The following is a 15,848-nucleotide window of genomic DNA, read 5'->3' as shown; positions in this document are numbered from 1 at the left end:
CAGTCCCTCCAACTCACCGTCTCTCTTGCCAACTTCAAGACCCATCTCAAGACCCTCTTCTTCGACCGTGCTTTCGACCTCCCTGCTTCCCCTCCCGCCCTCCACCCTCCCCGACCCCCAGCTTGGGTACGAAACTCTGTCTGTCCAGCACCTTGGGACATCCTCCTGATATGAAAGGCACTTTACAAATGTAATTCTGTATTCCGTTGTCGTCCAAAAGGCTAACAGAATGTTGGCCTTTATCTCAAGGGGACTGGAATACAAAGGTGAAGAAATCATGCTCCTGCTGTATGCCTTGGTCAGACCCTATCTAGAGTACTGCATTCAGTTTTGGGCATCGCACCTCAGGAAGGATAATAATAATAATAATCCTTGCAGTTGATATAGCGTCTTCTAGATGTCTCAAAGCGCTTCACAGAATATACTGTAAAGTGAATTGATTGTATATTTACGGGTGAAATGTGGCAGCCAATTGCCCACAGCAGTGTCTCACAAACAGTCGTGGTTTGAAGTGACCAATTTATTATTGTTTTTTTTTCTTGAGGAATTATTATCAGGCGTGTGGAGTAAGGAAACTTGCCCAAGGTTTCACCCTGTTGGGAATCAAACCCAGGTCTCTCGTTTGCGAGGTGAATACTGTAACCACTGAGCTACAGGACTCCACAGCTCGGGTATTGGCTCTGGAGGGGGTGCAGCGCAGATTCACCAGAGTGATGCCGGGGTTAATAATAACAATAATAATAATACTTTTACTCATCTTTCTCCTTCCCACCAGCTTCAGCTAACAGCCCCAGCCTGGATGCCCAGTGTCAATGCTTCAAACGTTCTCTTGACGTGAAAAGTGCTAAATAACTATAAAGTGTGTGTGTGCGTCTGTCTGTGTCTGTGATGTGTGGTATGTGTGTTTGTGTTTTTTTAGGAAGATAGACTAGATAACTAGATATTTGGTACGGTCTCATTTCTGAAATGTTAGTTTGTTCCAAGACCTTTGCTAACTAATAAATTGACCATGTAATGTTTATTCATTTGCAGTAATGGCTTACAGTTGTCAAGGTCACAAGAGGCAAAAAATTTCAGTGGATTTGAAATTGGATTGGATAAAGAGATTGCTTATAATTATGTCTTTTTATCCCACTGATTCCTTCATTTCAGGAAGGTCAGAAAAGAAATGGCCGAGATAATCCTAATAACTCTTCAATGGCTTTGAAATTGGCTGCTGTTACTTACTGCTGTAGCTTGTTGGCAGAAAGTTATGTTTATCTGGAGAAAAACATCTAGATAATTGGTTGCCCAAGTGCCACACAATAGCAGAGAGGTTTGCACTGCTGCCAAAACTAAGTGGAAAATCCCTTTGTTTATAACATCCAAAGGCCCTGTCGTACAATTAAAATTTAGCGAATTAACTAAAACATAGATCAGTCAGAGTTCATTCAGCAGTTTTCTAGGTTTTAAATTCTCCAGAAGGCAGCACCTCAGCAGTTGCACTCTGTATATTCAGCGCCTTGGGACGTCCTCCCGACATGAAAGGCGCTCAATAAATGGAATCTTGTTGTTGTATATGGCATATTTGGCATCAGCACCAAAAAGCCTAAATAATATTACTAGTGTGGTTCAACATCAATGCAAACAATATAATTTCATTGTGGTGGTCTTATGTTTTGCAATCCATCATATCCTTTCCTTGTCTATTTTGTCAGTCTTACTGTGGTCATTAATAATAATAATCCTTGCATTTGATATAGCGCCTGATCACCTATTTGAGGTGTCTGAAAGTGCTTCACAGAATATACTTGTAGTGAATTGACTGTATATTTTGTGAGCAAAATGCAGCAGCCAATTGCGCATGGCAGTGTCCCACAAACAGTCGTGGATGAATTGACGCAATTTTTTTTAAAAAAAGGGGTTATTACCCCTGGAAAAGTGATCGGGCAATCGACTAAAAAACAGATTCCTACTTACTGCTAGGTAAACAGAGGCTTGTGGAGTAAGACCATTTGTCTAACATTTTGCCATGCCCAGGAATCAAACCCAGGTCCTCTCGTTCGCGAGGCAGGTGCTCTAACCAATATGTGACAGGACTCTTATTGCTCTGAACTTTGTACCCTTATTCACCCTATCTCTAAATATGTCATCTTACACTCTCCAATTTCTCCAATCTGCCATTTCTATCCAAAGACTTGGATGCATTGCCACCACTTTTTTCTCCATTCCTTGCTCAAGCCCCTCCAACTTGGATTCATCCACCCATTGCACTGGATGAATGAATCCAGACAGCCCTTGTCAAATACACCTTGCTTTTGATAAAGTGCATTTCACGTTGTAGGATATCTCAAAGTGCCTCCCATGTTTTACTATAAAGTGTCTTGACTATCATATGTAGGTGAACACACCAGCCAAACGGAACACAGCAATGGCCCACAAGCAGCCGTAACGTGAATGACCATTTTTTTTCCAGGGGAATTGTTGACCAGGACAATAAGAGACACCAACTTCTCTTTTTGAATAATGCCATGAGATCTTTAACATTCACCTGGACAGGCACAGAGGGGACCTCAGTTGGAATGTCATCTTAATCTGAGTTCACAGTCCCATTGTGGGACTTAATCCCAGAACCTTCTCATGCTGAGGTAAGAGTGCTATCAGGAGCCAGGATAAATCAGAAATCTATACTTCAGAGTTGGATCTTATCTAGTGGATTCCAAACATCATAAGCCGTTCATCAGCATTCAATTTGTACAGATATTGTAGAGGTTGTAAAATAACCACAATGTGCAAACACGGAAAAGGTAATGAATAATAACGAATGAATTTCATTAGATACTATCTTCATAGAATATTACAGCACAGAAGGAGGCCATTCAGCTCATTGTGCCTGTTCCAGTTCATTGGAAGAGCTACCCAATCTTATAACTGATACGTTAAGTATTCCAGATACAAATCAATTCAGTATTTTGATATACAGGACACAGAGAAAGTGAAATAATTAGATTGGTATTTATTTAATTCATGGCTGTCAAAATACTGTATGTATATTTTAATGGCAGAATTTCTATACATCTGTGCACATTGAAACAAAATATTACTTCAATCCATTCAGTAATGTAAAAAGCGTAGTATTTCATATATATTGTAGAATACACCTTATCTCCATTTAATTGATTAATTATTTTCACAAGATCAGATACAGGGCAAATGGTCATAGTGCAGGGTTGTAAAGAGCAATTGTAAGGCAACCGTGGAAAGTATTTCTTCACGTATGTAATAAGTGGAACAGTTTTATCAGGAAGGTTGACGAGAGCCAGATACTTGAATAATTTAGAAAACAACTGGATATTATAATGGGAAGATAATATGGTTGGTATTCTAGATGGATGACATCAAATGAGGTGAAAGGTTTTCTCCATCTGAACCTCTCTTGTGGTATAGTTTTAGGTAACGAAAGCCCTTTAGTCCATTTGATCTCATCTTGAAAGCATTAAGCGATTGGCCTCTTATGGAGTCCTGTAGCTCAGTGGTTAGAGCACTCGTTTTGCAAGTGAGAAACCTGAGTTCAATTCCAGGCAGGGCGAAACCTTGGGCAAGTTTCCTTACTCCACACGCCTAATAATCCCTCCCAAACCAAAAAAAAATAATAAATTGGTCATTTTCAATCTACGACTGTTTGTGGAACATTGCTGTGCGCAATTGGCTGCCACATTCGCCCACAAATATACAGTCAATTCACTTTACAGTGTGTTCTGTGAAGCGCTTTGGGACGTCCTCCCGACGTGAAAAGCGCTATATCAAATGCAAGGATTATTATTATTATTATTGTAGAAATTCATTGTCCTAGCTCAAACCCCCCTTCCTTTAAGTGCTCTGGGATACTATACAAATACAAGTTGTTGTTGGTAATATAATCTATTCTGTAGCTGTGACCCCCACCTAATCTGTCTGGTATCACAGTCTGCCATAGGTATATTGTTAGAGGATTATATACAAACTAAATGTATGTTTGCTGTTGTTGATTTAAAAAAAGGACCATATTTGCTTCTAAAACTAAAATAACAGACTATTGAAGAATTGAATAGATCTTTGTTTCAATTTCATTCTCTTTACTCATGGGTTGGGCTTTTAATAGCACTATATTGCATATCATAGGACTTTGATCAATCATTCAGCAGTTAATGAAAGTAAAGCCCACTCCTCTTATTTCGTAAATATGATCCTATCTGGTATCATATGTTTCCTATTTACAACTTTTTGAATATATTGATTGCAATAGTAGTAATACTGAAGAATCGGTGATATTGATACTAAAACCTTGAATTGGCATAATAGTAGTCATAACATTTAGTTATTTGTGGGCTCCAGTGCAAAATCTTGCAGGGAAATAGTGCTTTAGCTGAATACACCTGCAGCTAAAAATTAATTCCAGTCCAACTGCATATAAATTTTATAACTTTACTCCAGTATATTTTTAAAACATTTTTGCAAACTACATAGAACCTTGCTCATTTTGTTCTATATTTGTCACGAGAGATTTCATATCACCGGGTCCAACAGCGCTCTCCGTGTTGAAGTAAAGAGTATTGTCAAAGTTTGTGTCCGCTTGTGGAGCCTTCTGCTTCTGTTTCCGGATAAAGTAGACAGTGAGTAGAAAACCGATGATGCAGACAATAGTCAGCACCACCACAATCCCTGCAACACTGTGCTTCGGCAGCTGCTTCTGCTCTAGAACTGAAAAAGGAGCATATTGAAATTCAAAAATAATATCGCCTTAAATCCAACACTCCCTAAATATTTAAAACAAATCAAGGGTGCTGGGGTAACGCTTGAGATATTTCATAAGATGGTCCCTGTGTTAATTAGCACAATAAATGCTTTAAGGAACACCACAAACATGATCCTAAATAACTTGTTGCTGGAAGTAACAAGTTCATCTGTCAGGTGTTTCTCATTGTGCTTCTCCTGATGCTGTGACTTCCTTGAGTCGCCATCATTGGATGTTGACATCTGCCAGTATTGAGGTAGATCATCGGGAAACTCTCAAACTCAACCACTGAGCGAGACACTGGATTCCCTATTTTAAACTCTATTTCGGAGACCGAGAACAGCATTTCAATGTTACACATCAGGAAAATGATGAAAAATGTCAGTGCTCTATAACTCTTGCAGTAGTGTTACAGGCAAAAGATGACTGAACTTCATTTGGAGAATTGCCAGCAAGACCATTGGGGGAAAGAAATCCTTCCTCTTTTAGAGTAAGATCATAGAATTTTTAAAAATCCACCTGACACTAGGCAGACAGGCCCTTTAATATTTCATCCGACAAGAAACATGTCCTTGGGACTGGGGGAGAAGGCAAAATACTTTCCCATACTTGCCCTGTTGTAATAGCAACCTTCCAATTGTCAAAATCAGCATATTATTCATGTGTCAGCCTGTGTCAGATGGTAGCACTCGCACCTCAGAGTCATAAAGTTGTGGGTTCAAGTTCCACATCAGGATTTTGAACTCATATAGCCTAAGTTGACACTTCAGTGTAGTACTGAGGGGTGTGCTGAATTGTTAGAGGTGGTATCCTTTAGATGAGATGTTAAACTGAGGACCCATCTTCCCGTTTAGGTAGGTATTAAAGATCCCATGGCACTTTCAATAAAGAGAAGGGAGTTTCACCCATGTCCTCACCAATTCATTTTAAGGTTGTTTGTGCGACATTGCTATGTCCAAATTGGCTGCTGTGTTCATCTACAAGGACACAGTCATACTTTGCAGATTTCTTGTGATGCGCTTGGAGACATCCTCCTGATGTGAACAGCGCTATATCAAAAGTTATGGTCAAACTGAAGTGATTCTTTCCTGGGGTAATGTTATCAGTTTATAGTCTTAAATATAGTCGTTTTGCCAACAAAATATCCAGACAATTCACTTTACAGTATATTCTGTGAAGCGCTTTGAGACGTCTAAAGATGTGATAAGGCCCTATATCAAATGCAAGGATTATTATGTAATAGGTAAATAAAAGTCAGTAAATCAGGATAAAAATAAAATTTCTCTTAATGCAGTGAGCTCTTACCTTCTGTCTGTGAAGGTGCTTCTGTTAGTTCAATTACTGCAAAAATATATACAGATTATTATTAAGTAAACAGACATACATAGAACATCACAGTATAGAAATAACAACAATAAATTACATTTGTATACCATCTTTCATGTCAGGAGGACGTCCCAAGTCTTTGGACAGGGATCCACACACAAGCTGGTGGTTGAGATCAGGATGTTTGGAGGGCGGGGAGGGTAGGGGTATGAGGGTGACCAAAGGCACAGTCAAAAACAGGTCTTGAAGGAGTTAAGAGAGGGGGCGAGGCGGAAGGACTGTGGGATGAAGTTCCAGAGAGTGGGGGCAGAGGCTGAAGGCCCGCCCACCAATGGTGGGGTGGGCAAGGCGGGGGATGTGAAGCAGGCCAGAGCCCACTCAACTAGTAGGCCATTCAGCTCAACTAGTCCGTGCCAGTGTTTATGCTTCACAGAAGCCTTCCCCTCCTTATACCTTCTCCCTCACGTATGTGACATTTCAATATAAATTCACTTTATATTGTGGACATACCAACATGTGGAATAAGTCAATTAACATCCACTTTATTGTTTCAAACATTACCAAAAGCAAACATTTTTTTTGGAAACAAACTAAAAAGCCAAATTACTTACTTTTTGGCCTTTTGCAAATGTAGCCTTTGAACATAGTGCAAGGGATATTGTTCCAATAACCTGTGTTTGAGTATATTTCAACACAGACCTCATTTTTATGGTTTGAAGGTTCTCCACGGTTCCAGTTCACAAAATCCACCACACTGTTGTCCAACCACAACCATTCGCCTAAATTGACAAATGTAGATGGATTTTTTTTCATGTAGATGCATAAAAACATTTGTTTCATAAAATTCTTACTTTGCAAATCCAGTGCTCTACATGTAACCAATAGTTATCAGACTGTTATATTTTATGTTCAGAACACAGAGCGAGCACAATACAATAAGCAATCTCTTGATAATCTTTTGGTGGGGTTTTGCTAGCCAGTACTCATTTGGCTTCTGAACACAAACAACTGCTTCTGATAAGTGTGTAACTATGTAGTTTTGCTAAGTTTTTTTAGGGGATAATAATAATAATCCTTGCATTTTATTTTATATAGCACCTTATCAGATTGTTGAAAAGTCTCAAAGCACTTCATAGAATATACTGTAAAGTGGATTGATATTTTTGGGGGAGTGAAACATAGCAGCCAATTATTCAAAACAGTCATGGATTGTTACCCCGGGAAAGCGATCTGCCAATTGACTAACAATTGGGTTTCCGCTTACTGCTAGATAAACAGAGGTGTGTGGAATAAGGAAACTTGCCTAAGGTTTCTCCCCACACGGGAATCGAACCCAGATCCTCTCACTTGTGAGGCGAGCGCACTAGCCACTGTGCTAAATAAGATGATGATTTGAAACAGGAAATGTATTCAATTTCACATTAAATCATATAATGTTACTGTACTAGCTCATTAAAATTTAACACAGTGAAAAACATTCATTACATTTATTGGTTTTATCTCAACCTGTTATTTTTTTTCATTAATATTCTATGTAATTATTTTTCATTCATGGAACTAAGTTCTAATTAAAAAAGTATGAAGCCCATTTACCTTTAATATTCAAATACATTCCTATCCAGAGCTGGCTCGTCCTGTCAGACATGATTTCTAGTGTATGTTCTATAAAGGTATTTTCCACAGGATCCGTAATACTGATTAATGAAGAACCTGCATGTACGTAATATTAAAATACTGGATATAAACAACAACAACTTGCATTTATACAGTGCCCTTCTTGCTTTGCCATCTTGAAATGCTTAAAAGCATTTTTAATATTTTTGATACAAAAAATAACAAATCATAAATCAAAGATGTTTAGTATATATATCGTATTCCATATACAAAATCAAAATACTGTAGATGCTGGAAATCTGAAATAAAAACAGAAGTCACTGGAAACACACAGCAGGTCAGGCAACATCTATGGAGAGAGGAAAATGAGTTAATGACCTTCCATCAGAACTCTGACAGTTTTAATGAAAGGTCATTGACCTGAAACGTTAACTCATTTTCCTCTCTTCATAGATGCTCGCTGACCTGCTGCGTGTTCCCAGCGACTTCTGTTTTTATTCCAAGGAGATATGTTTGGCAATGGAGTAATGGAATTGAGTCAACCTTCTGTGGTAGTCTCAGTAGTCCAGTTCCTGGCCAAGTGGGTCTATAGGATTCCAGGGCACCACTGATGATAGACAAATCAGTCTCACTCATCGCCAAGACTTGGAAAGGTAGAACCTGCAAGCCAAAGCCCTAGGTGGTAGGGTAGTACTCGATGTCCAAGAGTTAAATCAAACACCCTGGCTAAACTCCTCCCCTCCCTCCCACCCAAGGAAAATATCATCAATGACAGGTTCTATTTACTAAATCAAGTGACTTGAATTGAGGTGACATGCATTCAACTGCTCATTGATAATGTGTCCAATTAGAAATGGTGGCTAGGACAATGTTGTAAATGATAAGTGTATTCAGTCCCTTGACTTAAAGTCTAACTTCACACCATGGGATACATACTGTTAGAATGCTCAGCACATTGGGGCAGGGAAGGTAAGATGTTGGACTTCACGTGGTACGAACCCAATCTTTGATGAAGCCATATGGAGGGATGCAAACTGTATCAATGTTATATAGAGGACATTGCTGATACCATAACAAGCTTCAATCAAGTCTTGTTCAAACCTTTTACCTTGACGGATGCATTCGAGGCTGGCAGATGCCCAGTTTTTTGAAAACATTGTTTCGAACAAATAGCAGTGGCCACGGAATGGAATCCACATTTTAGTATTCGTTGATTCAGGGCACTTTCCTGGGAGTTGAGGGGCATCAGTTGGTGGCAGCTCTGTGAAATGTACAAATTCCAACCATTAAGATATTGATGCTCTATGTCCCCCGACCCACCCGCCCCACCATTGGCGGGAGAGCCTGCAGCCACTCTGCCCCCAACCTCTGGAATTCTATTCCCCATTCACTCCGCCTCAAGTCCCGCCTCAAGACCCTCCTCTTCGACCATGCCATCGGCCACCCCCCCTTCCCCTCTCCTCCCTTCTCCCCCCCTGACTCCAGCTCGGGTCTGAAATGCTGTACACTGTCCAGCGCCTTGGGACACCCTCCCGACGTGAAAGGCGCTAAACAAATGTAATCTTGTTGTTGTGTTGGTGCCACCTTGACTTAACGTCAACATTCCCTAGGGGCAAGGACTGCAGTTATAACACAGAGATTCAAACAAATTCCTGTTTCCAAATAATCCATTGCTGTGCTTATCCTTAAAAGAGAGGAATAGAAGAATTTTTTTTATTATTATTGTCACATGTCACTCCCCTGAGGAAAAGGGGCACATGCTACCAAGGCTTCAGCCTTTGTCATTGTTCAAATGCATGAGGGAATGATTCATGCACCTCCTAGCATTTGAACAGTGACAAAGTCATGACACACATGACTCGAACTCCAATTCTTCCACCATTTGAACATGTACCTCTTGCTAAAACTCTGAGATTGGTAATGACAGGCCCAATGGTACAGTTTAACACTCACTATATATTAAATATATTATTGTCTAAAAATTGTGCCCAATACTATTAACGAGGCCGAGTGGGTTGCTTTAGGAAGAGAGTGTGCATTCCGTTCCAGAAAGGGAAATTTCCGCATGTAAGTGGCATATGAATGCGGGACTCCATCCAGTTTGGATACTCTTAAGCACAATGATGGGCATATGTCAGACACCCATCTGACTAAAATATCTCTCCTTCACACCTTATCATTTTCTGTCTGCTTGCTTACAGAAAGATTGCAAGGCTCTGTACCAGTTGTGTGGTGGAAAGTCAATCCAATGAATCCAATGAAATGGCCAGGCATTCATCTTATCCTTTCCCACTCAGAGTTTTCAGAAATTTCCACTATTTTCCAAAGCAATTTGCATTATTTTTAGGATTCAACTGGCACAGGTGGAACTTTTATATGGTCCCTTAACAAAAGAGCCAAATATATCAACAATTCTCCTAAGTTTTAAGTTCAAATGCTAGTTTGAATTGTAGCCCATTGACTATCATCTCTGTTAGCATATTTAGAGCACTCAACTCACAAGCAAGAAGACTTGGGTTGGATTCCTGAGTAGGGCGAAACCTTAGGCAAGTTTGCTTACTCCACAAGCCTCGGTTTACCTAGCAGTAAGTAGACATTCAGGTGCTAGTTGATTGGTGGATCGCTTTCTGGAGGGTAATAAGCCCTTCAAAAATTTTTTAAAAATAATAATTCGGTCATTCAATCCACGACTGTTTGTGGGACACTGCTCTGCTCAATTGGCTACCACATTTCACCCACAAAATACACAGTCAATTCACTTTACAATATATTCTGTGAAGCGTTTCAACGACATGATAAGGCGCTCTATCAAATGCAAATATTATTATTATGTTATGTGCATCTGTGACCACAAGGGGGCATCACAACCAAACTCAATCTTGCCCTTCAAGATGTAAAATCTCTTACAATCTTAACCTTAAAATGTAACATTTGGCAGTATTTTGGATGGCACCTTGGAAGATGTAGTGCTCTCAAAGATGTGTTTCGCCCACAAAATATAGTCAATTCACTTTACAATATATCCTTGTGAAGCGTTTTGAGATGGCTCCACTACATCAAATGCAAGGGTTATATTATTATTATGTTAAGTCTGCACTAACTTGTCAGCCAAAACAATGAGCTTCAAGTCCTCGATACAGGACTTGAACCCACAACCTCCTGCCCCAGAAGCAAGTGTGCTAACAAATGAGTCAGGTTGTCCCATAGATTCTATGACTGAGATTGGGAGGATTTTGATCATTCTATGGCCACGGGTACATATATACCTTTAGACAGAGTCTTTGGCAGTAATTAGGGGAACTGGTTTTCCCTGCAACAGCTGATTAGATTTCTTCCACTACCTCACCTTTGGTACAATGATAGTGCATGAAGCTGCTGATGGTTACCAATGACCTTCTGGTCAATGGGCAGAGAATTTAATTGCAGCTCACTGGAACTGCTGTAAGTTTTTTTTTGTAAATTTCAATGATGTGATCATACCTCACAATGTTATCTCTCTGGTTTCCTATTTACAAACTAAAATATTCTCAATTGAATATTCAATAAAATATTCTCAAGTTCATCGCAAACAAAAAAAAACTTGAATTTATATAGTGCCCTTCATGTGGGGCCACGGCTCAGAGTACTTAAATGGTTTAAACAAACAGTTCTTACCTGAAGATCTTTTGCAAATAGCCCAATATTCATCATCACACTCTGCAGTTTCCCAGAATCCGTTCTGATTGATGATGATACAATCGTAATTATTTTTGGGTTCTCCAACAGCCCACTTTGAAAAGCGCAGTTTCCACCCATCAATCCACCTGAACTCTCTTGCCGTCTAAAGAAGATTTCATGATTCAGAAACGTTGCTTTGATATTCAGAAACATTCAAATTTATGAGATTATACACAAACTTATTTAAGTGGTTACATTTGGGTAAAGATTTTCAGTAATGCAGTGCATTTAATACTCTTTTTTTGCTCAGGCAGTATATAACACTTGGGGAAACTCATCAGTATGCTTAAGACTATCCAAACCAGACAGAGTTCCAAATATTTATGCCATTTACACATGAAATTTCCCTGCATCTAGAATGCATACTCTCACCCAAGAGAGACCACTTTGCTTATCTAATTCTGGAGAGCATTAGATATAAGAGGCATGACTTGAGGACCCCAGAAGATGTGTTGGGGTACTGCTGGAATTCAAACAGCTATACCATATAACTTGCCATTGAGAGTACTGCCCGGCAAGCTTCTTGCTGTTTGTCCAGGTCGGAGCAGCCTATCCATTAGGGCTTTGGCATGCAGGATTCATAAATGGACGAATCCCTGTCTGCTCTCCAAATCCTGCCAACAACCCAGGCTGCCTGCTGTGTCATCAGCAGTGTCTTGGGGTACCTCACCTGCCTGGCTCAGCAATTGGATTACTGTGACCTCCACAGAGGATTGACTCAATTCCAATATTCTGTTGCCAAGCACATCACCTTCGAGCCAACTCAGCTCCAAGGAGACCCTGCGCACCTCCTCCCAAACCCCCACCACACACACACTCCAAAGGAGGATAATTATAATAATAATAATAATAATAATAATCCTTGCATTTGATATAGCGCTTTTCACGTCAGGAGGACGTCCCAAAGCGCTTCACAGAACACACTGTAAAGTGAATTGACTGTATATTTGTGGGCGAACGCGGCAGCCAATTGCGCACAGCAATGTCCCACAAACAGTCGTAGATTGAAAATGACCAATTTATTATTGTTTTTGGTTTTGGAGGGATTATTATTAGGCGTGTGGAGTAAGGAAACTTGCCCAAGGTTTCGCCCTCTGCCTGGAATTGAACTCAGGTCTCTCACTTGCAAAGCGAGTGCTCTAACCACTGAGCTACAGGACTCCACTGTCCAAAATTAGCACTTTTCTTCAGTTTTCAATTCATTGTATCAGTCCACTTTTACTCTTTGCTCCTTACCTCATTACCATTTAATCCGATCCACAATTTTGTGTCGAGTTTTCTGGCTTGCAACATTAGGAAGGCATTTGCGAAACCATTCCTGATACTAACAAGCTGGGCTTGCTCTGCCTCACAAACCTTCCGGGCATCTTGCCATTTAAGCTTCACTTGGATTATTTTGTAGGTACTATTGTCATACTCAATATATGTTGGCTCTGGCACAGTTGTTGGCCCCAAAGTCAACGCACGATCTGTGGAGAATATTGCATTTGGTTATTATTTGGATATGTCAATTAACATTTTTATTATATAAAAGAATGTCTGTCAATAACTCCAACCAGAAAAGATTTTATTATATTTGGTAAAAGATTTTGATCCACCAATTTATCGCTCCACCATCCATCAATTCATTCAAAACTCCATCGTCCATATCCTCACCTGCACCAATCTCCACAAGTCCATCATTCTCGTCCTTGCCAGGCTCAACTGGCTCCCTGTCTCTAAGTACATCAGTTTCAAGGTTCCCATCCTCACCTATAAATCCTTTTGTGCTCTAGAACCTGCCTATCTCTCTGATCACCTACTCCACTTCTGCTCGCCCCTCCAGTCAGCTAATTCTTGCTTGCTGTGAAACCCAGGCCCTACTTATGCAAAGACCGGGGAATGAAATATCTAATTCTATGCCTCTAACCTTTGGAATTTCTTTCCCCCGACCCCTCCGACTTAACCCCTTTCTATCTACCTTCAAGTCTCGCTTTAAAATTTATCTCTTCAACCCTGCCTATGGTCACCTCCCCATCGCATCGTCCCTTGCTCCCTTGTAAAGCACTCCAAGACTTTATTCCATATGAAAAGCACTGTATGAATACAAGTTGCTGTTGCTGAGTTAGTTGGCTGAGATAATACATCCTTCAACAACTGTGGAGTGAAAATTGTAACCTGTAATAGATTCATTAACACATGATTTGATCAGAAGACAGACACTGGGACTGAAATGCAGAAGGTTTAGTTGAATCCAATGGCTTTTTCTGTTCCTTATGAATTCTCCTGTGACATAAAGGTCTAATATTTACCTTTGTCCTTCTGGCATACAAAGCCCCGTTTTAAACTACAGTCGTTATCTACCCAGCATCCTTCTTCATTTTTTTTGTTTATACTCAGCCAGACACAGTCAGCATTCTATATATACGAAAAAAAAGTTATCATAAGTTAAGAGTTACCACCAAAGGCAGCCAACACCAGCAGAAAGTTACCAGCAGTATTCAACAAATCGATAGAAAGCAATATCTAATTGTTAAAGCGCTCTACAGATACTACACATGGACTGTTTGGTAAAATGTCAAAGAACTGTTAAAGATAACAATTACCAACATTATTTGCTGGTGTAACCATTTTTATCAACAGCCACTATCACAGTAAATAATTAGACTGGCCACAGGCAATTTCGCCCCCCCCCCCCGACATACTAAGCAATGAATCACCTAAGATCCATAGATTTCTTTTAATTTCCCCTTTGGCAAATTCAATCCCATACATGGAATACATGTGTTTCCTATTCTTATTTCCTTTATGCAGCATCTTGCATTTATCTGTATTAAACTTCATGTGCCAGTTATTAACTCATGTGGATATCTTATCAAGCACTCTTTGTAAGACTAATGTTTGGTATTTAAAGAATATGAATCTAAAGATATGAAACAGAATAAATTGGAATTGCTGTGTGTTTTGAAAAAAACAGTGTTAGTAACTGTTGATTATCTCTGTGGGGCATCAGATTTATTGAACAGCAATAAATCTGCCCTCTGGAGGCTACAATATTCATGCACAAGTAAAGCAGAATTTATTGGGGGAACGAGACAACCCCAGAACCGAGAACTGCTGTGGTGAGGTTGGTACTCACCTGGCTGCGAAATGTGAAACTGCTTCCTGACGGAAAACCCTTGGCCCAATTGGTGTAGATCATCGGTTTTCCATTGGTCCAAGTAAATTTGTTCTCACTGTTAATATCATTTAATCCAATCCACACATTTGTAGGAAAGCCATTCAGGGACATGGTAGCAAATGCTGCAAAGGAAAAAGAAAGGTAAAACAACAAGATAGATTACGGTTATATTCAGCACAGACAGATATGTATATGGAATGGAGTAATTCAAGTGTTGGGAATAAAGTGGTCTAGTCTTAGCTTCTGAGACCATTATGTCTTAAAGGTTATGCAGAACTGGAAAATTCTTAAATTCAATCTTAATTTGGAAGCCAGTTATTTTTACAAACTGCCGAAACCTAACTTCCAAACTAAGACTAAATTTAAGAATGTTCTATAATTCTGCATGGTACACAGTGTTAACACAAAATGGGCTAAAGGATAAGATTAGGTGGAATTTGGGGCCTGAAGTGTCTGGAGGTATGACAAGCCTGGGATTCACTACATTTCATACCATATACTGGCATTGCTGGAAACTTTCTGATATTACTGGAAAGGGTTAGGGAGATAAAAAGACCTGTGATCTGACATTCCTCCAAGTTACTGGTGCCAAAATGTTGGAAAATGCTTTGTGGCCTAAGCACTGCTTTGAACAGCAACAAGCTCTCAAGTTACAAGTTAGAATGACGTTCAAGAGGTACCCTGTGCAAATGGAGTTCATAACAGGAAGCAGTTTTTCCAGGCATCAATAATGTTACGACGTTTGTCAGCAGATCTTTTTCAACCCAAACATGCTAAACGTGGTCAATTACAGAGTCAAGCTCAGATGAGTGATGATAAATAGATAATTTGGATTGCTTGCTTTGCACAGAGAATGGGGAATATATGAAATAGTCCACCCAGAGGGCAGTGTAGCCAGATTGTATCAACAAATTCAAAAGGAATTAGTTTTTCGCAAATAAACTGGTTTTAGGGATAGGAGAGAAATAGTCAAGAATTATATTTGGTTTGCTTTTGGACCAGCAAAATGGACTGCAAACAACAAAATTACATTTATAGAGCGCCTTTCACATCGGAAGGACCTCCCAAAGCGCTGAACAGTCAGATATCGGGGCCCGAGCATGGGGGAGGGGTGGAGTAGGGTTGAGGGAGGGCACATAGGTGGGAGGGAGACCAAAGGCAGGAACAACAACAAATTACATTTGTTGGTCTTTTCATTCTGTATATTCCTATGCTTTTATCTGTGTCTTTATCTGTAGCCTCAATGCTTTTCAGAGGTAAAATCCCACCTGCTTTCTG

The 15,848-nt window shown here is 39.8% G+C and overlaps 1 protein-coding gene across 1 annotated transcript in view; it reads right to left on the bottom strand.

Moving 5' to 3' along the window:
* Nucleotides 1–2,975: 2,975 nt before the first annotated feature.
* Nucleotides 2,976–15,848, bottom strand: part of mrc1a (mannose receptor, C type 1a) — a 57,957-nt gene continuing 45,084 nt past the window's right edge. Inside the window, exons 22-30 of the mRNA XM_007889799.2 lie at nt 14,529–14,692; nt 13,702–13,807; nt 12,647–12,879; nt 11,348–11,513; nt 8,802–8,954; nt 7,673–7,789; nt 6,691–6,858; nt 6,059–6,094; nt 2,976–4,719 (exon numbers count right to left, since the gene is read on the bottom strand). Of these exons, the coding sequence (XP_007887990.1) occupies nt 4,478–4,719; nt 6,059–6,094; nt 6,691–6,858; nt 7,673–7,789; nt 8,802–8,954; nt 11,348–11,513; nt 12,647–12,879; nt 13,702–13,807; nt 14,529–14,692 (1,385 nt within the window). The 3' untranslated portion in view covers nt 2,976–4,477. The remainder of the gene's footprint in view (nt 4,720–6,058; nt 6,095–6,690; nt 6,859–7,672; nt 7,790–8,801; nt 8,955–11,347; nt 11,514–12,646; nt 12,880–13,701; nt 13,808–14,528; nt 14,693–15,848) is intronic.

This window comes from Callorhinchus milii, unplaced genomic scaffold, assembly GCF_018977255.1.
Source record: "Callorhinchus milii isolate IMCB2004 unplaced genomic scaffold, IMCB_Cmil_1.0 Scaffold2, whole genome shotgun sequence".
Taxonomy (NCBI): domain Eukaryota; kingdom Metazoa; phylum Chordata; class Chondrichthyes; order Chimaeriformes; family Callorhinchidae; genus Callorhinchus; species Callorhinchus milii.
This window is presented reverse-complemented; position numbering and strand designations above follow the sequence as displayed.